General features: G+C 41.2%; 3 protein-coding genes across 3 annotated transcripts; all 3 read right to left on the reverse strand.

Annotated features, from left to right (window-relative positions):
• Positions 1–297: 297 nt before the first annotated feature.
• LOC108222685 (G-type lectin S-receptor-like serine/threonine-protein kinase At4g27290) lies at positions 298–16,733 on the reverse strand. Its single transcript, XM_017396568.2, has 8 exons — positions 15,629–16,733; positions 2,136–2,902; positions 1,899–2,021; positions 1,652–1,809; positions 1,348–1,558; positions 1,028–1,262; positions 803–953; positions 298–734 (listed from the first exon to the last, which is right to left on the reverse strand). The coding sequence occupies exons 1-8, from the start codon at positions 16,138–16,140 to the stop codon at positions 423–425; spliced, it is 2,469 nt and encodes an 822-aa protein (XP_017252057.1). The 5' UTR covers positions 16,141–16,733; the 3' UTR covers positions 298–422.
• On the reverse strand, positions 6,844–16,820 carry LOC135152702 (uncharacterized). The gene is made up of 3 exons (XM_064093612.1): positions 16,732–16,820; positions 11,491–12,038; positions 6,844–11,386 (listed from the first exon to the last, which is right to left on the reverse strand). The coding sequence occupies exons 2-3, from the start codon at positions 12,001–12,003 to the stop codon at positions 10,748–10,750; spliced, it is 1,152 nt and encodes a 383-aa protein (XP_063949682.1). The 5' UTR covers positions 12,004–12,038; positions 16,732–16,820; the 3' UTR covers positions 6,844–10,747.
• Positions 16,821–17,907: 1,087 nt separating this feature from the next.
• On the reverse strand, positions 17,908–21,993 carry LOC108222687 (nuclear transcription factor Y subunit B-8). Its single transcript, XM_064093613.1, has 5 exons — positions 19,695–21,993; positions 19,388–19,393; positions 19,201–19,281; positions 19,038–19,088; positions 17,908–18,027 (listed from the first exon to the last, which is right to left on the reverse strand). The coding sequence occupies exons 1-4, from the start codon at positions 19,854–19,856 to the stop codon at positions 19,047–19,049; spliced, it is 291 nt and encodes a 96-aa protein (XP_063949683.1). The 5' UTR covers positions 19,857–21,993; the 3' UTR covers positions 17,908–18,027; positions 19,038–19,046.
• Positions 21,994–26,008: the final 4,015 nt, after the last annotated feature.

Consider the following 26,008-nt stretch of genomic DNA (forward strand, 5'->3'; position numbering starts at 1 on the left):
ACTTCCTATACAAAATTGGGTACAAAATATTTTATAAAAAAATATGTATCGAGTTATGATAGGAATGAGTTTCTTGTATACGAAACATCCAATTTGAATAACTCGAAACAATGGAGGTCAATGTTAGTCTAAATATATTGCTCAAGTAGATTCCGAGAGTTATTTTGGGCCGAGGTGATGATATATGAAATATTTCATACATATGTATTAATATATGAATTTAATTATTTTAACTTTCTTTTTCAATTTTGTTTTCTTAAAACTGTATTGCAAATTATGTGACTGTTTGACTAAAAATACATGAAATTGTGTTGTTTTCTGAAATAAGTCCTTACTTTTGTGCTAAATAACAGGTATAAAACATTTCTTAACATTTATATCTAAAATAATTGTAGACGTTCGTCACTGAGTGTACCACACCACTATCTTGGCAAGTCTGTGGTGATGCTCAAGTGGTTTGATGAAGACAACGTCGAGCTGCTGCATAAATGTTTGCCCAAGCCCACACCAAATTTTCTCTCCATGAAAAAACCAGGTTGCTTAGGGTGAGGTAGTTTCATTTTAGAGCTCAACATTAGCACCACCTGCGACATAACTGGCCTCTCTATCGGATCTTCTTGAACGCACAATAATCCTATTTGAACAACTCGAAACACTTCGTACTGGTTGCTTGTTTCCAATATCACCTCATCAACTAGTCCCATAAGCGCGTCTTCTTTGTATTTCATCCATGCCTGTAGGTTTCGTTAGTAACGTTGAAATATAAGATTAGCCAAACGGGGACATAGTTTTGTAAACTTACATGTCCGATAAGGTTTAAGCTGTGATCAGGATGACTAAACAGTCTGTTTTTTGTTCCTGTCACTATCTCTATGAGTAAAACACCGAAACTATAAACATCAGATTTAATCGAGAATAGCCCGTCAATAGCATACTCAGGAGACATGTAACCACTGCATAAGATATAAAATTATCATTTCTTAAGCAAAAAAAATAGCGAGGATTTTAGAGCCGTTCAAATTCTTACTATGTCCCAACGACCCTTGATGTGTTTGCTCCGGTTATGCTTCCTTCGAAACTTCTGGCAAGGCCAAAGTCTGAAATTTTCGGATTCATCTCGTGATCAAGTAATATATTGCTGGCTTTGAGATCTCTATGAATAACCCGTAGTTTTGAATCCTGATGAAGGTAAAGAAGTCCTTTAGCAATGCCTACTATTATGTCATATCGTTTTGGCCAGTCCATTTTCGCCTTTTCTTCGCCTGAAAATATTTTCTCGCCTTAATATAAACTTCGTTTACATCAGTAGAATTGTGTGGTAAATCGAATAGAAAGATAGAGAAGTACCGAAGATGAAGAAATCTAAGCTTTTGTGAGGCATGTACTCATAGATCAGAATTCTTTCCCCGTTTTCGACGCAGCAGCCAAGAAGTGCCACAAGATTTCTGTGCTGGAGTTTTGCTATGCACGAAACTTCGTTCTTAAATTCCTCCAATCCCTGTCCTGAATTCTTCGAAAGCCTCTTCACAGCTATCTCTTGTCCGTTATCCAACAATCCCTGAGGACAATTACGACGATGATTCCATCATTTCACCAGAAATAGGTTCATTCATACAGTTTCCATGTATCGAATATTTTTTAGTGTAATCACCTTGTAGACAGGTCCGAAGCCGCCCTCTCCAAGCTTATTGTTGTCGGAGAATGTATATGTCGCCTTTTCAATAATCTCAAAGCTGATCAGTGGCAAGTCCAACTCCTCGTGCTCAATCTTGGTTAGGGCAACACTTTCTGAAATGAATTTCAACTTTTCTGCAAGATAAGAGTATAATTAAAATACAAGTTTCGTATTTTGAATTTTGGTTTCGCCTTTTTAAAGTAATGTTCATTGAAATGGCTACCTCTAGTCTTCAGCTTTCTCTTCTTTAGTATGAACACGGATACTGCAGCAAGCAGTACAAATAGTACTGCAGAAACCGCGATGATCCATATTTGCCTCTCTTCTCTGGTTCCCCGTGTTGCCTCTGAACAGCCAGATTGTTTAGAGAAAAAATCGGAGAAAGAAAAGGAAACAATAAACTGTGATTCACTGTTAGCAGTAAAATTTAAAGACCTTTGATTTGCAGAGTATCCGTTACCTAATTCAGATGCCGCCATTCTTATGTAGATATCTTGCCCATCTTCAGTGTAGCCTCTGATATCAATCAGGCCATTAAACCATAAGAAGCATCCACTTCCGCCTTTTCTGATATCAGCCTTCGCGTATGCTGTACATGAGCAGTTCTTTAAGCACAACTTCTGGCATTCCTCAAGGCTCATTTTCATGGTATACCATGAATATCTTGTGTCAGGCAACTTCACGCCTGAGTGTTTCACAAAACCTTCTCCAGTCACACAAGCTAATGACTTTTTGCGGACACAACCATTAGACCAGTCCAGTGTCTTCCACTTGTCTGGGAACCGAGGAGCAAATCCTCTTAAACACTCACATCTCGGTGAATTGTTAATGTTACAGATACCATTCGTGCCACACAAACCATAACGATCACAATCACTGACCTGTAGAGTGACCAAAACCATCCAATTTTCATTCTGAGCATTCCACAACAAAACGTTGGAGACTCCATTAGGATGCAGCAAAAACCTCACAATGGCAGAAGTACTTTTATTCACGAGATCAAACTTATAATACCTCTCCTTGTCATTGAACACAAAGTTGTCTGTATAAATTCCATTTGGATAGTTATTAGGATTCCCACTGAACTGACAACCAACCCATGGTCCAGTCCTGGACCAAACCACTGAACCTCGCCACAGAAGTAACTGCGGATAACCAGCATGATCAAGCCGGTTAGTATAACTACCTGCAGATGGATCTTCAAGACTTTTCCATGATGTGAAGTACCTGTTGATATGGAATAACCCGGGTCCTGCTTCCTATGGACCCAGGCCCCTTCGTGGACCATGATCCTCATATAACACAGCATCTCAGGACCTGCTTGAGTACATCACCCGAGATAGGATCTGGACCCGGACACCTCTCAACCACACCCCTCGACCGGGGTCCAAACATGTACCTGCCGACATCTACTGCACGGAGCACAGACTGACACGATAAAGACAAGCACAACGGTCAACTACTGGCGATAGAGACAAGCCAGGGAACATTCCAAAATACTACTCCTACGCTGACACCTGGACACGTGTAGGGGATCAAACCCCTACACGTGTAGGACCAGGATCCAGGTAATCACCCTTAAACCCTAATCTTTGGCCTATAAATAGACCAAGGATCAGGAGCTTAGGGGTGGACTTAACTCTCTCTTTACACTCATTTTACACACACTTACACTCAGCATATATTAAAACACTCTCAGCCACCAGCCACCAACAACCACCACACATACACCTTCACCCACCACATATAGATAACACACTTTCTCTAATCTTTATCCTTCCAAAACCTGCTCTTACTCTCACGCCGGAGGCGCCGCGGGGTCAAAACCCCCCTCCGGTGTTGTTTTGTAGGAGCCCTTCCAGCAGCTACACCGCAGAACCGTCATCCACGACGGAGGAAGGACCAGGATCGGAGATTGGCGTTATCATTTGGCGCTAGAAGGAGGGCGGAGGTGTCCTCTGTCCTGTGGTCACGGTGCCACTGGACTCATCTTCTTCAACAAACCCCCGAAACGGGGGTCCAAATCACACCAGTAAGCTTTCGTAAAACACCCAGCTCCTCAAAACCTTCAGCCATGGTTTTTCTTGATGTGTGCATGATAGCAAACCCTGCCTGAGCAAAACCCTAATCTTGTCTGTAGCACATAAAATCTTTTTGTCTCACACCTGGTCACATTTTGTCACTTAACTACTTATAGTATTTCTGAAAATAGTAAGTTGACTACCTGTACACACTATTTCTGTCACTATCTATACTATTTGCAAGCATTGTCACCAAAACAGCAACCATACACCCTGTGTGAGTTCTCGAAACCATGACAAAAAGAACACGCTCCCACCTGGGTCTTCCCCAGAACCCGGACAACCCTCAGACAGACCAGGACAACCCGAACCAGGATCATGCCTCAGGACCCCTTTTCACACATGTGAACCCGGAAGAGAACCAAACAATCAACCCCAATGATGCACGAGTCACGATCGAAGCAAACCAGTACAAGTACACCGATGTCTCGGTCACCACACTCCACCTGTCCCAACTCACCAATCTAGAGTTGGCTGAAGCCATCCGGCAGTACCATGATCGCCGGGAAAGCAACCGCAGACTTGAGGACATCGGCGAATCCGAGGACTCCGGGAACAGCCGTCAATCCCGGGGTTCCGTCTTCGACCGGATCGGAGACAAAGCCAAGAAAAAGAAACAGAAGGATAGTGAGGAAACCCGGCTAAGAATCTTAGCTGAAAGGAAAGAACAGATCCGAAAAGAGGAAGAGGAAAAACTTGAACAAAAAATTGCCATCCGGATGCAACTCGAAGAAGAGAAATTGATAAAAGGATCCCGGTCCAAGCGCTACCGGAAGGAAACAACACCCGAGCTCATCTCTGATGACGAGGATGAGAGACCGGGGCAAACCAACCTCAGAGACATGATCAATGAACTCAACCGGAAAATCGGAAATGATGCCGGGCTTGAAATTGGGGGAACCCTGACTCCCTTCAGCCACTCCTTGGAATCCATACCCCGACAAAAGGGCATGAAACACTACAACTTTGAATCCTTCAATGGACTGGGAGACCCGGAAGAACACCTGCACTACTTCGAACAGATAGCCCAGATCTACTACTACAATGATCTGACCAAGTGCCGTTTCTTCGCTTCCACATTCAAGGGAGGGGCACAGAGATGGTTCAGCCGGATCCCCTCCCGGAGCATCGGGTCCTGGAAAGATTTCAGGGAAGCCTTCCTCAGAAGGTTTCGAGCAAACAAGACACACGAACTCCATATGTGTCACCTGGAAACGGTTCGCCAATATGACAATGAGGCACTCTCAGACTACATGAAACGTTTCCAGGAAGCAATCAACAAAATTTCCAACCTGGATGAGCGTGAGGCTCTGAGCATATTCCGGAGGAACCTGGACCCGGAACAAAATGAGAGATATGTGGTCGAATTAATCAACAAAGAGCCCCAAAGCCTGGCAGCTGCCTATGCCATGGCCGCAAAATTCATTAAGGAGACCGATGTACTCCAAGCAATGAGGATGACCCGACAGGGCAGTTCGAAAGGAAAACAAGTCGAAGATAGACCCCGGAAAGAATATCACCAGGATAAAAAATTCAAACCCGACAGACAGACAAACTTCATCCAGCAATCAGGTTCCAAGAGGACCAGCCAACAGGGATCCGGGTCCAAGAGTGACCCCGGTCCAAACAAAGCAACCAGGGAACCAAAACCAGAGCCCGAATGGACCCCCCTAAACAGATCCCGAGAGGACATACTCAAAGAAATCAGAGACAAACCCTTCTACTACCCACCAAAACCTATGCAGACTCCTCCGGAGAGCAGACCTGCTAACAGACATTGTGACTATCATGGCACCCACGGTCACAAAACAGAAAACTGCATATCCCTCAAATATTTCATTGAAGAGCAAATCAGCAAAGGCAACATGGGGCAATACATAGCCCGGAACACAGCAAACAAGGGAGAGGGATCAGGGAAACAAAAGAACATTGTCAACGTGGTACTGGGCGGCACCTGTTCCCCTCCTCCCAGCCCGGACTCCTGTCAAGAAGTCATGTCCATCCAGACCTTCCCCGAACAAGTCATTTCCTTCAGCAGCAAGGACTTCGAGGGTGTTACCCGGGGTCACAATCAAGCCTTAGTGGTAACCCTTGACATGGCCGAAAATGAAGTGAGGAGGATCCTGGTAGACAACGGCTCTTCAGCCAACATTCTGTTCAAACACACCATGGATCGGATGGAACTAGGAAGCATCCGGATGAACGACTACAGGGAGGATCCTTTATATGGATTCGGAAACAGCATTGTCCCGGTCCTTGGCACACTTTATCTCCCGGTCCGATTCGGAACTCTCCCGAACCAGGTCACCCACACCATCAAATTCTATGTGACGGATACACCCTCCCCGTACAACGTGATCATCGGCCGCCCAGGTCTGAACAAGATCGAAGCTATTACTTCCATCCCACACCTAAAGTTCAAGTTCCCAACCCCGTTCGGGGTAGGGGAAGTCAGAGGAGATTCGGCAACAGCCGGGATGTGTTACAGCCAAGCCTTGGTCATGGCGGAAACACACCTGGACAACAAAAGAAAGGCAACCGTCCTCCAAAAGCAGAAAAGCAACAAGAAGCATCGGCCTTACCAGAGAACAAACCCCAAGGGTGAAGTCCAGGTCATCGACCTAGACCCGGGCAGTCGAAACCCGGGAGCAACCAATCCTGGTCCTGGACAAAGCAACCAGAAAGCAATCATGAACCCAGCTCAAAATTTCGTTGAGAAGAACACCGATGCCCGGATCCAACAAATGATCTCGGCACAAGAATTAACCAAAGTCGAAGCCGCGGTCGAGACCGAGTCGGTCCTGATCGAAAAAGACAACCCGACAAGGAAAGTCAAAATTGGAAAAGGCTTGGAAACCGTTTTTAAAGAAGAACTCATCCAGCTACTTCGGAGCTACGCAGATGTTTTCGCCTGGAGCCCGGGCGACATGCCCGGGTTGGATGAGTCACTAGCAATGCACAGCCTTGACGTCGATCCCAAGAAGAAGCCTGTTAAACAAAAACGAAGAAATTTCGCCCCGGAGAGACAGAGGGCAATAGATGAGGAAGTTGGCAAATTAATGAAAGCGGATATCATATGTGAGATCAAATACCCGGAATGGCTCGCCAACGTAGTCATGGTCAAGAAAGCGAATGGAAAGTGGAGGATGTGTGTCGACTACACGGATCTGAATGCAGCATGCCCCAAGGACCCTTATCCTCTACCAAGCATTGACCAGCTTATCGATGCCACGTCCGGACACCTGATGCTAAGTTTCATGGACGCCTTCTCCGGGTACAACCAGGTCAAGATGAACCCAGCAGACATAGCCAAAACAGCCTTCATAACCCACCGAGCAGTCTATGCCTACAAGCTGATGCCTTTCGGGTTAAGGAACGCCGGGTCTACTTACCAGAAGGCAATGAACGAGATTTTCAAGGACCAACTTGGAAGAAATTTGGAATGCTACGTCGACGACATCATCTCCAAGTCTACATCAGTCCCGGGTCACATTTCTGATCTCAAAGAGTGTTTTGAGAACATGAGAAGAACTAAACTAAAGCTCAACCCGGACAAGTGCACCTTTGGAGTTGAAGCTGGAAAGTTTTTGGGTTTTATGGTAAGCAACCGGGGTATCGAAGCCAACCCGGAGAAGATCAAAGCTGTACAAGAGATGCAACCACCTCGGACTCAGAGGGAAGTCCAAAAGCTAGCAGGGTCCTTAGCAGCACTTCGAAGGTTCGTCTCAAAACTTGCTGAAAGATGTCTACCATTCTTTGAATTGTTGAAAGGGGCAAAAAATCAGAAATTAGTGGAATGGAATCCGGATTGCCAAAGAGCCCTTGATGAAATCAAAGCATATCTATCCAAACCCCCAATCCTGACAAAAGCCTTACCCGGGGAACCTCTCTACCTATACCTGTCTGCCGGTCCCTTGGCCGTCGGAGCAGCTTTGATCCGGGAGGAAGCCGGGCAACAGAAGCCTGTTTACTATGTCAGCCAAGTCCTCAAAGATGCGGAGACCAGGTACCCCAACCTAGAAAAATTTGCATTTGCACTGATCACCGCATCCAGAAAACTCAGACATTACTTCCAAGGAAGAGAAATCAGGATCGTCACAAACCAACCACTAAGGAAAATCATTCACAAGCCAGACATCTCGGGGAGGCTAGTGAACTGGGCAATCGAACTTAGCCAGTTCAGCCTAACGTTTCTACCCCGGACAGCAGTCAAAGCCCAGGTCCTGGCAGATTTCGTAGTAGAATGCAACTTCCCAGAAAATCAAACAACTCCCATGGAGACCGAACCAAAAGCCCCGGTAGACTCTAACCCGGGGTCTTGGATACTACATGTCGACGGCTCCTCAACAACCGAAAGGTCAGGAGCCGGGCTAATCCTGAAGAGCCCGGATGGGTTCACCATCAAAACAGCAATCTCCTTCGGTTTCGCAGCAACCAACAACCAAGCGGAATACGAAGCCCTTCTAGCAGGGTTAAAGTTAGTCCGGACCCTGTCTATCCGAAATCTCACCATCTACAGTGATTCCCAGATCGTGGTCAGGCAGACCAATGGAGAATACCTTGCCAAAGACCCGATCCTGACCAAGTATCAAGCCTTGGTGAAAAGCTACCTTACTCTGATCCCCGGATGCAGGATCTTGCAAGTCAACAGGGAAGAGAATGCTGAAGCAGACAACCTCTCCAGGCTGGTCCAAAATTCAGCGGACCTAGATAGCTCAGTCTATTTCGAAGAATTGCACAAGCCAACAATAGAACATGAGGAAGTTTTCAAGATCAGCCCTACCTGGATGACTCCCCTGATCAACTACATAGAGAAGGGAGAGTTACCCGAAGACAAGGGGAAAGCGCAACGGCTGAAGGCTAAGGCAGCCAAGTTTTTTGTTGAAGGCGGGATCCTATTCCGACGAACTTACTCAGCCCCGATCCTGAAATGTATCGGTCCAGAAGAGTCCGAGTATTGTCTAAGAGAAGTCCACGAAGGAATATGTGGAGACCACATGTCGGCCAAAAGCTTGGCCTACAAAATCATCAGACAGGGGTACTACTGGCCGACTATCCACCAGGATGCAATGGAATTTGTGAAAAGATGCAAGAACTGTCAACTGTTCAGCAATGTGCCCCGGGTAAGCCATGTCCTACCTTCTTCAGTTTTATCCCCAATCCCGTTTGCTGTATGGGGGATAGACATCATGGGACCTTTTCCCCGGGCTAAAGGAGACCTCAGATACCTGCTTGTCTCCATTGATTATATGACCAAGTGGGTCGAGGCCAAGGCAATGAGAACGATCAACCAGCAAGATGTCATCCGGTTCATGGACAACATCCTGATGAGATTCGGGCTACCAAGAGTCCTGGTCTCAGATAATGGACCCCAGTTCATAGGGTCAGACTTTGAAACCTACCTGGCTGAAAGAGGCATCAAGCACAAGAAGTCTTCAGTCGCCTATCCTCAAGGAAATGGCCAGGTAGAGGTTACCAACCGGATCCTCCTGAGAGGAATTGAAAAAAGGCTAGAAGAAAGCAAGAGCAAATGGCCAGAAGAATTACCACATGTTCTTTGGTCATACCGAACCAGTCCCCGGACAAGCACCGGAGAAACTCCTTTCAAGTTGGCCTATGGAACGGAGGCAATGCTCCCAATCGAAGTCGGGTCACCTTCCCACAGAGTAATCAACTTCGACGAAATCGCCAATGAGGAAGGACTCCGGGTCAACTTAGACTTGGTAGATGAGGTCCGAGATCAGGCAATCGCGAGAATGGAGAAATACAAGGAAAAGACCCGGGATCACTTCAGCAAAAAGTCCCGGGTCAGGAACTTTCAAGCAGGAGACCTGGTCCTACGGGACACCGAAGCCTCAGATCCGACCAACACAGGAAAACTGATGCCAAAATGGGAAGGCCCATACAAAGTTAAAGAAGTCCTAAGGCCGGGCACCTACAAATTGGAGCATATGGACGGGTCAGAAGTATCCAACACCTGGCACGGTCTTAGGTTGAGGAAGTTCTATCAGTAAAATCAACGAGAAGGAAGGATTCTGGAAGACAGCCATATATACCTAAAAGCAGTCATGTACTTTTGATCATTCTCAAAGCTGTGTAATAGTTTTAATATCAATGAAGTCTTTTGCTATTGATAAATCTACGTTACTATTTACTTAGAAATTTTCTAAGGCAATCAAGCAATCAACCCGGGTAAACCTCGCCCGGGTCCACCATTTTTATTTACTTGGAGAAATTCCTAAATGCAAACATATCAAAGCAATCAACCCGGGAAAGATCTACCCGGGTCCATCCACTTCGTTTACTTGGAAAAATTTTCTAAGTGCAAACATGTTAAAGCAATCAACCCGGGTCCATATTATTTACTTAGAAAAAATTTCTAAGTGCAAACATGTTAAAGCAATCAACCCGGGTCCATATTATTTACTTAGAAAAAATTTCTAAGTGCAAACACAAATAAAGCAATCAACCCGGGTAAGAACTGCCCGGGTCCATCCATTTTATTTACTTGGAAAAAATTTCTAAGTGCAAACACAAATAAAGCAATCAACCCGGGTAAGAACTGCCCGGGTCCATCCATTTTATTTACTTGGAAAAAATTTCTAAGTGCAAACACAAATAAAGCAATCAACCCGGGTAAGAATTGCCCGGGTCCATCCATTTCATTTACTTGGAAAAATTTTCTAAGTACAAAACTATGTAAGCAACCAACCCGGGTAGATGTTACCCGGGCCCACCTATTTCATTTGCTTAGAAAAAATTTCTAAGTACAAAACTATTTAAGCAACCGATCCGGACGATAAGTATATAAAGCAAGCAACGAAGCATTCACGAGTCTATTGTTGACAAACAAATAGTTGATCAAAAGCAGCGAAGTAAGCATCCATAGTACCCGGGTACACACAGACCCGGTCAAATAATCAATCCTGATACACAAATATACTTGATATTACAAAAACATTGTCTTTCAAAAGCAAAGGCAAAAATCAATCTAAGCAGGAGGAGAGTCTTGGACGGGATGATCATCGGCAAGAGGATCTTGAACAGGAATCTCTTCATCCACCGGTTCGGATTCAGTCGAAGAATCCGAGTCCACATCCTGACCCGGGACAGCATAAGGCTCGGGCTCCGCCCCACCTGCATTGATTCTGTTCTTCACAGCAATGTATAAGTCAATGAAGCTTTGAGCATTAGCACCCGGGTCAGTTTTGATATGCTTCTCAGCCACAGTCCAGCAGCGCATGACTTCAGCAGCTGCGGCCTTGGCCAGGGCATCCTCATAAACCTTCGACTTTTGAAAGTCGGCGATGACCTCCGCAGGCGCTTTCCGGGTCTCCAACTCCTGCTTCAAGCCAGCCACCTCCTGCTCCAACCCGGTAACCTTCTTCTCCGCGCCCGCAGCCCGGGCCTCAGCATCTTTGACTCTCTGCCCGAGCTCAGCTTCCTTACGAACTTCAGCCTCCTTGACTCTGGTAGCCAAACTCGATTCCAACGCTTCCCGGGCTGACCTCTCTATATCAAGATCCTTCTCCAACTTCACTGCTTTGGCATGATTAGCGATAGAGAAATCTCTCTCCTTCTTCAAGTTAGCCAAAGCATGGGTGTTGAACCCGGCCAAGCGACCACCGAGCTAACAGAGAAACATCAGACCCGGGTCAGAAAAACCAGAATTATAAAAAACAAGGAAAACGAAGCAAAGTACAAAAGAAAATTGAACCCGGGTAGGAGAATTACCTGACCCCACAGGTCCCCGATCTCCTTAAAATTCTCGACCAAACCCTGATCTTCCATCATCTCCCAATCCTGGTCAGAGGGGAGCTCAGACATTAATCCAATCACTTTCTTGACCGGATATTTTCCAAACCTGGGCGCTGGGCGGGAACCACCCTCGAGTTCGATCCCCAGGTCCACCACTTCCATCGCAGACTTTCCCGGATCCTCCCCCGTCATATCAATCACTTGTTTCTGGGAAGAATCAGTCTTCTTCTTCTTTTTCTTCGGCTCGTGGACCGGGCTCTCCACCTCCACAGCATCAACTCCCAGCTCCTGATCTTCAACTGGGACCTCCGGGTCCGGAGTAGCACTTGAATGCCCGGTCCCATCTGTCTCCTGGCGGGAAGACCCGGATTCCCCCCTCTTGGCGCCCCTTTTCTTCTTTGCCGACTTATCCTTCGGCTGTGGCTTTGGCAGGGTATGAACTCCTCCCAAATTTCGCAGAGCAGCAGCAAAAGAATCGTTCGCAGACATGGCCCTCCAAAGATCCGGGTCAAAGTAGGGAAGACCTGTCAAGAATCAAGAGAACTCGGGTCAATACAAAGAAATACTACAATAAATCATTCTAAGGAATATGCTCCAAGCAAAAAGACCCGGACAGGATGGCAACATACAGATTGCAGATAAAAGGACCCAGACAAGACATTAATATGCAGTTGACAAACAAGAGGACCCGGACGAGATATTACAAAAGTAGCAACAAAAAGCTGAGGAAAAAATGCAACTCACAGCCACCCTCGTGCAATTGGTTGTGCTGCATAAACGTATCCCGGGTCAACTGAAACCCGAGACAAGTGCAGAACTCAACCAACTGAGTCCGGAACTCTCCAGCTGCTCCGGGCGCTCCAGAATCCGTCTTCACCCTCTTGTCGTCCGTCTCCATGTAAGGCATGAAGGCCAAGTCCAGACCCTTCAGCATAAGGACTTCTCCGTTCCATCCCTTCAGCGAACTCTGGTGCATAACCGGGCTCACAAACCCAGTGCCCAGACCACACTCCTTCGCACGAAAGCGTAGCTCATACAGGGGCTTTACCCCGGACTTCTTGAACTGGAACAACATGCGAAACAACCTCAAAGTGGGGTAATAGTTCATCTTGTTGCACGCCCATAGGAACCAGGTCATCCACTTGACCGCGTTCGGCGTCAACTGCATCGGGGACACCTTCCACTCATACTTACACAGGTGCTTGAAGAAAATATGCCATCGGGGATTCCACCCGGATCGAAGATGTTCCATCCACACCGGGACGAAACCATCTGCAGGCCGGTGGTAAATCATTTCCCCGGGCACAGGCCACCTCCACTCGACTTCCGGAGGCAATTGGAAAGCGGCCCGGATCATTCGATCGGCCGCGTCCGGAGACATTTCCCTGATATGGCTCTTCAGCGGGAACGGAGCCCGGATCCCAATCAGCTCCCGGAACTTTTCATCAAACTCCTCCTTACTGTAAGGTCCCAACATCCCGTTTGGGTGCTTACGCCTGTAGAATCCGGACATATTGGTGTAAAACCCCTTCTCCTCGACCAGGGGAGCCTTGGTGACAAAGTAAGACTTAGAGTCACACCAGATACCTTCCGGGGACATAATAACCTGCTTCCCGATCGTCTTTGTCACTTTTTGGAACTCGGACACCACTCCCGAGGAAGAAACTTCTCTTTCAGCCATCTTTACCCGGGCGCGGAAAGCAAGGGTTTGAACCTCGTCGCACTCGGTGTCACTAGAGAATTCCCCGGGTACAGCTGAGTAAGCAACGATTTCTCTCCTTGGCGGCCTAGGGATCCGGACCATAAACCTAAATGAAAAAGCAACCCGGATCAGTTTTAGAATTCACACATGGTTACAGATTTTATTTGGGTCCGGATCCCATCCTAATTCTATGTGGAAGAGCATCAAGAAAAGAGAAACGATCAAGCACAAACAACACTACCCGGATCCAAGCTAACAAGAAAGGGCACCCGGGCTACCCCAAAAAACTAAAGCAGCTCACCCGATCCTACCCGGGTCCCCTCCTTTCCCCAGGTTTCCATGGGGAGAAGAGTACTATGTACTAAGAAGGAACCGGGGTCTATACATACAAGTTACAGCACAACAAATTCTCCTAAGTACGAAAACAAAGCAGCCCAAAACCCCTACCCGGACCTAAAGTACATACCCGGGCAAATACGCTCGCGACTCACAAACATCTAAAACAGCCATGTCCTAAATCTACCCAACCCGGGTACAACTATATAACCCGGGTCCAGTTCAAATCACCGAAGAATCCCAAACGCCACAAACATTTTCACAGAAATTTCAAAACGAAATCAAGAATCAAAACTCAAACCCCCAGCCGTTATACACTCACTATACACATATACATACAGTTACACTCAAGAAATCCAAGAACATTCAAAACCAAAACCCAGATTTCCGAAATACAAAACCCCAGACTAAACACAAACGCCTACCCATTTCGAATCAAACTCACAAAACCCCAACAAACACATGCAAATATCCAAACACAAGCGAGACAAACGAGCGAAATGCTTACAAATTTCAAAGACTACAAAAGCGACATCAAACACATATCAAGCGATACAATGCAAAAGCGAAAGAGGAAAAGCAACACTTACTTGAAGAAAGAACGAAGAGAGAGACGAGGCACACAAGCGACGGCGACAAAAATCCTCGAAGAGCACTCGAAAACCCAGCAACCTTAGAAGAAAACTCCGGTGAAAAGATAATTTCGAAAACAAAGGCAAAAGTAAAAAATGAAAACTGAAAGGAAGGGCCGAATTTATAGCCACACCGTAGGCCACGTGGCAACGTATCAGTGGGCAACCAGTTTTAATTATTACTGCTGTAATAATTAAACACTCCCCTCAAAAACCGCGACGGCTCAGATATCAAAGCGTTAGAAGTGGTTACAAAACCCCTCGAAATTCCAGCGTACTGCAAACGCTTCACTCTCACGAAACAACTCGGGCGGATCCTCGTGACCCGGGCTCTTCCAAGTAAGAAAGCAGAACAAACTCCCTACTTAAATCTACCTGGGTCAGAGAGCAACACCTGGTGAAGACTAAGCACAACCCAACCCGGGTACACCCGACCACGAAAGTAAAACACCCCACCCCCACCCGGGCAGGGGGGCAAACACAAAATCTCCGCTTTACCCGGGTCTACTCGACAAACAAAGCAATACAAAAGACCGCAACCGCTACCCGGACCCAAGGGAAATCCCAGAACTCCCACCTCTACCCGGAGCCATCCGAACGCGGAGCAAACACAAAGACCCAACCTTGCCCGAGTCCACTCTGCCAAAGACCCAACCTTGCCCGAGTCCACTCTGCCAAAGCAACAAAAGCAAGAACTCCGCTCTACTCCCTCACATAGAAGATCTATATAAGGGAGTGGGGGGCAAATGATATGGAATAACCCGGGTCCTGCTTCCTATGGACCCAGGCCCCTTCGTGGACCATGATCCTCATATAACACAGCATCTCAGGACCTGCTTGAGTACATCACCCGAGATAGGATCTGGACCCGGACACCTCTCAACCACACCCCTCGACCGGGGTCCAAACATGTACCTGCCGACATCTACTGCACGGAGCACAGACTGACACGATAAAGACAAGCACAACGGTCAACTACTGGCGATAGAGACAAGCCAGGGAACATTCCAAAATACTACTCCTACGCTGACACCTGGACACGTGTAGGGGATCAAACCCCTACACGTGTAGGACCAGGATCCAGGTAATCACCCTTAAACCCTAATCTTTGGCCTATAAATAGACCAAGGATCAGGAGCTTAGGGGTGGACTTAACTCTCTCTTTACACTCATTTTACACACACTTACACTCAGCATATATTAAAACACTCTCAGCCACCAGCCACCAACAACCACCACACATACACCTTCACCCACCACATATAGATAACACACTTTCTCTAATCTTTATCCTTCCAAAACCTGCTCTTACTCTCACGCCGGAGGCGCCGCGGGGTCAAAACCCCCCTCCGGTGTTGTTTTGTAGGAGCCCTTCCAGCAGCTACACCGCAGAACCGTCATCCACGACGGAGGAAGGACCAGGATCGGAGATTGGCGTTATCACCTGTCTATGCCAGTCACCAAATCGAAACCAAATTTCATGCCTGGCAGCAAAGTATTTCCTGGATAATCAAAACTCTGCCATATGAAATCTCCTCCAGCCATGCCATCCTCATCTCTTATGATCAAATTCCCGGTATCCAGTAGCTGTGCAGTAGGATTCTTCACCAATCTAGACGTATTCGATGACCAAACAACTTGTTCACTTTCACTAGTACTCAGCAATTTTATTCCATTGCCATCAACTCTTACCACACCGAAAGCATTCCTAAGCGGAGTTTCCCTGTTAGCTACCCATACAACTGTTCCATATGATATTTTCCTGTACCAGATACCTAAATACCGATCCCTGGAACTCCCCAGGCTGAAAAATCCAAGTTCAAATTCTCCACGAGGGGATGCAATGGTGTCACCATCTTTAATGGACTCATGTAGTCTAATGGTGTCAATTGATGCAGAAAACATGTAGGTAGAGAATAAGGTGGAGCAAAACAAAAGAACACTAAATGTTTCCATTGTTCTGGTCTTTCCTTCACTGATTGTAGTTAACACAGTGACCTACTTAAAAGAATATGCATTATGAGTCTACAGGCTGGTTGACCTGGGCAAATCATTTAACAGGGTGAGTCTGATTTGGTAGGATTACACGGCTGTGATCTTTACAGATAAGAGAGCTGTCTTGATTTGCTTTGACGATTTCATGCTGCTATTCGCGGTCTTCGTGGGTCAAGTACAGAGTGAAGCAAAGAAAAACAGAGGTGACACGTTTGTGTAACTTATAAGTTACGATTTGACAAATCTACATGAAACTTGAACCCTCGACCTATTATATATGCTCGATGCCATTTCTGTTGGGCACGGGCCTACTTGAAAGAAAATACAGTAATATTATCCTGTCATTACGGTGGGAAGGAAAAATGGTACTTAGGCTGCTTGACCAGGACCAATTATTTGAGCTATTCATTCATATAGTTGCAACTTGCATGGGAATGAAATCATATTAAATGCAGAGAAATAATGTCAATTTTCCTTTAATAAATAGTGCAAATTTAACAGTTCATATCATGGCACCATTATCTTTTGCTACAGTTGCAGTGACTAGTTTACCTTCTTTAATTTGCTTCCTCTTCTTGAATGTTAGCAGCAGTCTTAAGCCCAGTGTTCTGCGTGTCTCTCGCTAGATCTGTACCCGCTTGCGGCTTGTGAGCATTTTATGTCAAAGTGTCAAAACACTGCTTGGGTTCTAGTGCTTTCAAACTACTCCTACACGGATATGCAGGTAAAGCAGTTACACTCAGCAGACTAACATGAAATATTAACCGATGGTCCATCCAATAAACCACACACACATAATAATGACAGATTTATGCACACCCTGAATTGATTTATGCACACCTTATCTCTTTTTTAGACCAAATTGTCCCTCTGGAAATCTCCATCCCCCACAAACCCCTGCCTCATCTGGGAATCATGCATATTACGGTGGGTACAATTTTCAGCAAATATTAAACTTCATGGTTGCTGTTTCGTACTCAGACTCTGGCAAAGCAACCAGACCAACATTCATAGTCAACCATACTGTTTCTATAATTACACATTGATTCATTTGATTAAGAACACTCTAACTAGCTAGCCAGACATCCCTCATCTATCTTTTTCAATCCCCAAATCAATGGCAACAACAACATTGCTAAATGCTCAATCAAGAAGCTCAACTCCATCCTTATGTTTCACTATATTCTCCTTGATTTCATCATGTCCACGCTGTCTGCATTATCTCTCTTCTCCGCTACCACATTTTACAACACCTATCTCTCATTTCATAATCTCCAGCAACGCCTATCACGGGGATTTGGACCTTCAAGTCTTTGATTATTAAAAAAATATGACAAGCTCTTGATTTGGATTACCTCAGTACAGCCTTGCACTTTAAATTTCAAGACTTAGTGTTTGGATTCAATAATTCAAGGAAGTGTTTAGTGAAGAGTATACTGTGATGCATATACCAGGACATAATCAAATCCGCAAACACCATCACCAATAGAAAGAAATAAGTCTTCCAACTCCAAGAGAGATCTTGTCTGAAAAAAAATAGATGGAGCTTGTATAAAAGAACAAAGCACGACTAAAAGATATAAGGGCAATTTGGTCTAAAAAGGAGATAGGGTGTGCATAAATACATTTGAGGTGCGCATAAATCAGCGCCCTTAATGGGCAATCATGCATGTTTGTTGTGCACTTGCGGTTCATTGCAATGGCAAACACGCTTGTGTGCTACTGTAGCAACTATAATATACAGACATATACCATGCATCAGATTAATTTGAGTAGATAAAAAGCAACCTAAAAGCATCCACCTCGCACACCACCAGTTTTAGCTCCGCAGTTCCATCTCCTCGTATCCTGCATCACCGCCACGGTGCCACGTCATTTCCGCCAAAGATTTTATTTTCCCCTCTTTCTCTAATTCTTTTTTAACTAGCTTTTTAACCCGTGCAAAGTACAGGTTGTTTTAAATTTTTTTTCAATATATCTTGTATCTTTTTGTTCATTTTTTCTAAATTAAGATTATTTGTATTATAAACGTAATTTAAATGTAATATTTGTTTGTATTTGAAGTCATATCATCAGTATGTTAGGCTGCCTAATCGTTTTCTACTTTTCTTTACCTGTTTATGTAAAAGTTCAGAAGCACATATAAGAAGCCGAAAATTCCATCTTTTTATCGGGACTTCTACTCTCTTTCAAACATTTTAATATATTTATAAGTCTAGACTTACTTCTTATTTATAATCCCCTTTTTTATTTTAAAAAATAAGTCATTTTTTTAAGTTTACCCAAACGACCCCTATGTTGATGTATATATATATATACACACATATCCTCACTATTATGATATTTATTAAAATATAAATACAAAAAATATACACTATTAAAAATTTTATTATATAATTAAAATACCACTCACCTAAAATTATTGAAAATTTGTTACAAAAAATGAGACTCACACAAAGTAAATAAGTTAGTTCTTTCCAATATCTAGCCCAAACAAATCTATTTGGATACTTTTATTAGAAGAGAACCAAAAGCCTGCATCAATGCGGAAACTATCGTTTGCTTTAATGCTGAAATAGTATAGAAGTTTTTGACAATAAAGTTGACATCTTTTGCAAGTAAAAAATATCTGAAAACATTTGACTATTAATTTATTAAGATAATCTATATCTCAATTATCCAGATATTTGTATACGCACATGATAGACGACAAACATGGCAGTACTGCCACGAAATAATATGCAACCAGTTTAGTTAAACTCGACTTAGAACTGTGTATATACAATCAGACATTGGCACATGCATAATTTACACACAAAAATGCACATAGCAAGAAAGCAGGGATAGGGAGTGCTTACATATAACTTTTAAACTTGGGAATTCACGTAGCCCATGCCTTGATGAGCATACTGCCATTTTAATAGGCAATAATGAAGTGTTAATTGGTGCAGTCTATTTTATCAGATATGCTAATAAAGAAATAAAAGTGATTGAAAATTTAAAACTGCTCTGAAAACAAACCTGCTGACTTGAAAGCTGAGAGCCAATTGGATCTTTCTTAGCAGATCCCTCCCCTCCCCTAGCAGATCCCTTAGTATCACCCTGACACATGTATATCATCACATTAGTGAGGCTCCTACAATAACTAGTAAAATATATCATCAGCATAGATTAGGTTAAATAGAAATAAAGTCACATAAATACATACCTCCAGCTGTAAGATAGCAATTTCACGAACCACGAACCAAACCAAACATAGGAAGAAATAAATGGTGTTAGATGAAACTCATGATGGTAAAATGTAAGCCAGCATTAGAACATGGACTAATACAACAGCAATGCTATCAGGTAAGAATAATACCAAGAGCAAAGATTAACTACACTGGTGTTGACTAGACAAACTGAATGGGAAGTCCTTTGTACAACAAAATAAATAGTTTCAAAAAAAAACACAGCTGTCTTACAAGTACATACTCAAACAAAATGTTAAAATTTACAATAATTATATCAATTACCTCTCTGTAACGAGCTAGGTAAGCCTTGAGGGGATCGATGTAGTCTTCAAAACCTAGAGTGGCCATTGCCCAAAGCAAATCATCCCCGTTGATGGTCTTCCTCTTTTCTTTCTGACACTTATCACTTGCCCTACACAGTATAACACCTTTACTCACTTCCATTTACAGACAGGGCTTTCATCTTTATATGTAGAGCACAGCATAAACTTTGAATTGCCAACTGGGTATTTCTAAAATCAATCACCCACACACACTGAATTTGACTTTTTTTTTCATGGGTATTCATTAAGCAACACACATACATCCACTATATTCAAGGCCTGTATATGGGTATTTTAAAAATTAAACACACTATATTCAAGATTTTTACATGGGTATTTGGAAAATCACACAAAGTAAATAAGTTAGTTCAGAGTGAAGTACAGAGTGAAGCAAAGAAAAACAGAGGTGACACGTTTGTGTAACTTATAAGTTACGATTTGACAAATCTACATGAAACTTGAACCCTCGACCTATTATATATGCTCGATGCCATTTCTGTTGGGCACGGGCCTACTTGAAAGAAAATACAGTAATATTATCCTGTCATTACGGTGGGAAGGAAAAATGGTACTTAGGCTGCTTGACCAGGACCAATTATTTGAGCTATTCATTCATATAGTTGCAACTTGCATGGGAATGAAATCATATTAAATGCAGAGAAATAATGTCAATTTTCCTTTAATAAATAGTGCAAATTTAACAGTTCATATCATGGCACCATTATCTTTTGCTACAGTTGCAGTGACTAGTTTACCTTCTTTAATTTGCTTCCTCTTCTTGAATGTTAGCAGCAGTCTTAAGCCCAGTGTTCTGCGTGTCTCTCGCTAGATCTGTACCCGCTTGCGGCTTGTGAGCATTTTATGTCAAAGTGTCAAAACACTGCTTGGGTTCTAGTGCTTTCAAACTACTCCTACACGGATATGCAGGTAAAGCAGTTACACTCAGCAGACTAACATGAAATATTAACCGATGGTCCATCCAATAAACCACACACACATAATAATGACAGATTTATGCACACCCTGAATTGATTTATGCACACCTTATCTCTTTTTTAGACCAAATTGTCCCTCTGGAAATCTCCATCCCCCACAAACCCCTGCCTCATCTGGGAATCATGCATATTACGGTGGGTACAATTTTCAGCAAATATTAAACTTCATGGTTGCTGTTTCGTACTCAGACTCTGGCAAAGCAACCAGACCAACATTCATAGTCAACCATACTGTTTCTATAATTACACATTGATTCATTTGATTAAGAACACTCTAACTAGCTAGCCAGACATCCCTCATCTATCTTTTTCAATCCCCAAATCAATGGCAACAACAACATTGCTAAATGCTCAATCAAGAAGCTCAACTCCATCCTTATGTTTCACTATATTCTCCTTGATTTCATCATGTCCACGCTGTCTGCATTATCTCTCTTCTCCGCTACCACATTTTACAACACCTATCTCTCATTTCATAATCTCCAGCAACGCCTATCACGGGGATTTGGACCTTCAAGTCTTTGATTATTAAAAAAATATGACAAGCTCTTGATTTGGATTACCTCAGTACAGCCTTGCACTTTAAATTTCAAGACTTAGTGTTTGGATTCAATAATTCAAGGAAGTGTTTAGTGAAGAGTATACTGTGATGCATATACCAGGACATAATCAAATCCGCAAACACCATCACCAATAGAAAGAAATAAGTCTTCCAACTCCAAGAGAGATCTTGTCTGAAAAAAAATAGATGGAGCTTGTATAAAAGAACAAAGCACGACTAAAAGATATAAGGGCAATTTGGTCTAAAAAGGAGATAGGGTGTGCATAAATACATTTGAGGTGCGCATAAATCAGCGCCCTTAATGGGCAATCATGCATGTTTGTTGTGCACTTGCGGTTCATTGCAATGGCAAACACGCTTGTGTGCTACTGTAGCAACTATAATATACAGACATATACCATGCATCAGATTAATTTGAGTAGATAAAAAGCAACCTAAAAGCATCCACCTCGCACACCACCAGTTTTAGCTCCGCAGTTCCATCTCCTCGTATCCTGCATCACCGCCACGGTGCCACGTCATTTCCGCCAAAGATTTTATTTTCCCCTCTTTCTCTAATTCTTTTTTAACTAGCTTTTTAACCCGTGCAAAGTACAGGTTGTTTTAAATTTTTTTTCAATATATCTTGTATCTTTTTGTTCATTTTTTCTAAATTAAGATTATTTGTATTATAAACGTAATTTAAATGTAATATTTGTTTGTATTTGAAGTCATATCATCAGTATGTTAGGCTGCCTAATCGTTTTCTACTTTTCTTTACCTGTTTATGTAAAAGTTCAGAAGCACATATAAGAAGCCGAAAATTCCATCTTTTTATCGGGACTTCTACTCTCTTTCAAACATTTTAATATATTTATAAGTCTAGACTTACTTCTCATTTATAATCCCCTTTTTTATTTTAAAAAATAAGTCATTTTTTTAAGTTTACCCAAACGACCCCTATGTTGATGTATATATATATATACACACATATCCTCACTATTATGATATTTATTAAAATATAAATACAAAAAATATACACTATTAAAAATTTTATTATATAATTAAAATACCACTCACCTAAAATTATTGAAAATTTGTTACAAAAAATGAGACTCTTGCCGAATTAGAGTGTTTGTCATATAGTTATTTATTACTACCTCCGTCCCACCAGGTTCTTTACGTTACTTTTTGACACGCATTTTAAGGCTCCTGTAAAGTATACTTACATTATATATATTTTTTTTAAAAAAATTCTTGAAAAAATGTTTAAAGTTTAAACTTTTATTCAAAAAAAGAAAAAATTAAAAATACGTTATGTAACTATACTTTACGAGAATCTTAAAATACGTGCAAATAGTGTACGTAAACTCCCTGGCGGGACGGAGGGAGTATATTTATAATCATTCGAATGTGTGTGTGTGTATAATTTTATTAAATCATAATAATTAAATTCTAAAAATCGGCCGAATTAACAGATTAATCAATAATCGAACGGATTTTGATCCGATTTGTTAAAATCCAGTTAAATCGATGTCTAATTGGTAAGAGATTTAAATAATAGCTCGAAAATCAGCGACAATACGAAAATATACAAAAATTTATGGGGAAAAATTAAAGTTTAAAAATTAATTATATATTGTTTTAACATATATAATATTAAATTAATTTTAAATAATGATCATGTTAATTATTCCCATTAATCGTCGTTTTTTACAACACTAGATATCTATGTACTTATATATAATAAGACAACGAAGGGCAAAATTGTCAAGAAAATGATCGTGAAAAGTCGAATATACCCCTGCTTATCTTATAATTACAGAAAAATCATCAATTAATGCATTTATTACATTTAAACTATTATATACTATTAAATAATTATATTCCTTTGTGAGCTATACTTATGTTAATTACATTCATTGATCACTCATTTATAATAGCGTCATTATTTAATTAATTTTCACATATAGTATCAAGAATAAGTACTTAAACTTGATAAATGCCGGGAATAGAATGAGATGTATCAAACTTGATAAATATGGACAAGTTTTGTTAAAGTGACCAGAGTTAGATTCAAAATTAAGTTACGTGTCATGCAAATAATGTAAAACTCAATTAAGAGAATGATCTATTTTTAAATATCGACTGAGTAATTTCGTAACACCAAATCTAATAAATGAATGATAGATAAATAATCATCATAAAAAATTCTTAAAGAAGCATATAATATATAAATACATTTTCATTAATAATAAAGCAATAGATGATCAACTAAACTCACAATAATGGGGTGGCAATTTCGAGTAACAGGTCGTGTTCGTGTCAGCAATCGGGTCGATTTCGGGTCAAGTTAAAATCACTTAAAATTGAATAAAACTAAAAATCGAAGTGTTTAGAAATGAAATTCTAATTTCGGGTCATTTCGGGTCCATTTCGAGTCAGTCGGGTGATTTTCGGGTCACTTTCAGGTTTTATCTCAGTAAATCGGGTTGCGGTTCGGGTCAGGTTCAAGTCGGGTTCGGGTCGTGTCTGATATTGCCACCCCTTCTTAATTGATTGTTTCAGATTTTCCGGATTCTACCCCTTTCAATTTCAAAACAAAAGGGGTCAATAAAAAAATCAAAAAATCTACTAACTTAAAGATATTTTTCGAATTTTATATATTATCTAGGTCTTTACAAAAGACTTTAAAGATAATGAATGTATTGTCCAGTCGACGAGTGACAAACTGTAAGTATATATTAATAAGTTTAAAATTAATGTCGGCCATGCATGTTCCCTAGATAAAATTCAATTAATGGTCATCTATCATATGATTATATCAAATTAATTTGTCCGGTATATCAGTATAAATGTCTCTACAAATTATGTTTTGTTAGTTCAAGTTGAATAAAAATATTATTAACATTAGTAGTTGATTTTTAAAATAAATTTATATTTATAAAATTATTTATCAAATATATTATACAAAAATTGAATTAAAATTAAAATATAAATCATAATTATAAATATGTATTGGAGTTTTAATCATATAGTAATTAATGTATATTAATTAAGAGACATTAATGTCTAATAAATATGTTAGTATAAAAAGTCAATAGTACCCTCACTATTTATGAATATACATGTATAAGGAGGAAGGGCAGTTTAGTCTCAACGAATTAAATTACTCACATTTGTTCTATTAGATATATAATAGATGAATTGAAATTGAAATTGAAAGATTATAAGTGTATTGAATAGTAGCCGATTAATCACTGTTCGGACGGGTTCCGTCTCGATTAAGCGTTAATCGGGTTAAATTCATTTTTTGATAAAATCGGCTAATTATAAACAATTTAAATTTTATTGTGAAAATTTAAAATTAATCTATTTAAAATAAAAAATAAAAAGGATAGATTTTTGTGTGAAAACTTAAAAAAAACATATATTTATTTTGTTAATGATATATTAATTTATTTTTTCCTAAATTTGTTGATGATGTTTTTCATATATATGATAAAAGAAATATTTTTGTGATATATAAATTTATCCTATTTTGATTTTATAAAATATATAAAATATTAATTATATTTTAAATTTAAAAATAATATTTAATTAATTTCGATGAGTGATCCGATTAATCATTCCGACTAATCCGTCTCGTATTTTAAAACACCGGTTTGAATGGTTAAAAATATCCTAATCCTTGATGAATGTGATAGGATTTGAAGTGTGTGATCAATAGCAATTGAAGTCCAGTCTATGATAAAGAACATGATCAAATGATTAAAAAAAGATGCAAGTGGTTGGTTTTCATGAAACCAGTGGAGTCACGCTTGCATATGCATTCAATCAAAGGCCGAGATGTGCATTTGATTAAAATTGTCATGATTTTAAACGGATATAAGAATCTACAGTATAACACAGGAATTCAAACTCACCAATAATAGCCTTTCATCTGTATCCTCAGATTAGTATGCAAAGTATATCGGGATACATAAAAATAGCAGTCGTATTATCATGCCTGACCAGCAATACAATACACATGTGTGTATATCTGCTTTCAAATGTAAATGTATGCGTGACTTTGTATGAGACTGAGAGAGACCTGTTATGTATTTTCAGCTTTTATGCATGTGTATGCAATTATAGATATACAATGCATGGTACGTGTTTGATGGAATGCCTAATAGTTTGAGAATTATGTGAACTCTGAATTGTTAAGAACTTGAATTCATGTCTTTTAAATGTGTGTATTAGTCCCTGTTTTTGTTTAGTAAGTGCATGCTTAATGTCATCCTTATATGTTTACATGGTGAACTAATGTTGCATACCTAGCGTTTTAGGAATTTTATTTCGGTAGTGAATCGATTCAATTTTGTTCAAGGCAACACTCTAAAGTTGTAGTTTCAATTCTTTTGTTGTTTTGCAGTATGAACCATGAGGTAAAGCGATGATATACTCAGTGTTCAATATTTTGGAGTCATTGCATTCACAATACAAATATATTTACGCCGTACAGAATTCCAGAATAATCACATGAAGGTCAGAAGACAGTATCTTTTTCTGTATTGTTTTCTTGTTTACATATTTTTGATTCTTTTACCAAGTGAAGTTTTTTAAAAAGAAGCTTGTTGTTTGGTGAAATTATTAGTTATTAGATTCAACTTGGGAGACAGAGTTCATACTTAAAGCAATATCAAGTTATTAATCCGTGTAACTCTATTTATAGTACTTTCTATCACTTATTAG

Source organism: Daucus carota, chromosome 5, assembly GCF_001625215.2.
Source record: "Daucus carota subsp. sativus chromosome 5, DH1 v3.0, whole genome shotgun sequence".
Lineage (NCBI taxonomy): Eukaryota > Viridiplantae > Streptophyta > Magnoliopsida > Apiales > Apiaceae > Daucus > Daucus carota.

What these genes read in the sequence shown, in the direction of transcription:
- LOC135152702 (XM_064093612.1), bottom strand. Translation starts at nt 12,003, where the DNA reads ATGTCTGCGAACGATTCTTTTGCTGCTGCTCTGCGAAATTTGGGAGGA. An exon ending in TCGGGGACCTGTGGGGTCAG is followed by an intron (nt 11,387 to 11,490) that starts GTAATTCTCCTA and finishes TTTCTCTGTTAG; the next exon opens with CTCGGTGGTCGCTTGGCCGG.
- LOC108222685 (XM_017396568.2), bottom strand. Translation starts at nt 16,140, where the DNA reads ATGGAAACATTTAGTGTTCTTTTGTTTTGCTCCACCTTATTCTCTACC. An exon ending in GAGAAAGCTGAAGACTAGAG is followed by an intron (nt 1,810 to 1,898) that starts GTAGCCATTTCA and finishes CTTATCTTGCAG; the next exon opens with AAAAGTTGAAATTCATTTCA. An exon ending in TCAAGGGTCGTTGGGACATA is followed by an intron (nt 954 to 1,027) that starts GTAAGAATTTGA and finishes TATCTTATGCAG; the next exon opens with TGGTTACATGTCTCCTGAGT.
- LOC108222687 (XM_064093613.1), bottom strand. Translation starts at nt 19,856, where the DNA reads ATGGAAGTGAGTAAAGGTGTTATACTGTGTAGGGCAAGTGATAAGTGT. An exon ending in CTCAGCTTTCAAGTCAGCAG is followed by an intron (nt 19,089 to 19,200) that starts GTTTGTTTTCAG and finishes TTAAAATGGCAG; the next exon opens with TATGCTCATCAAGGCATGGG.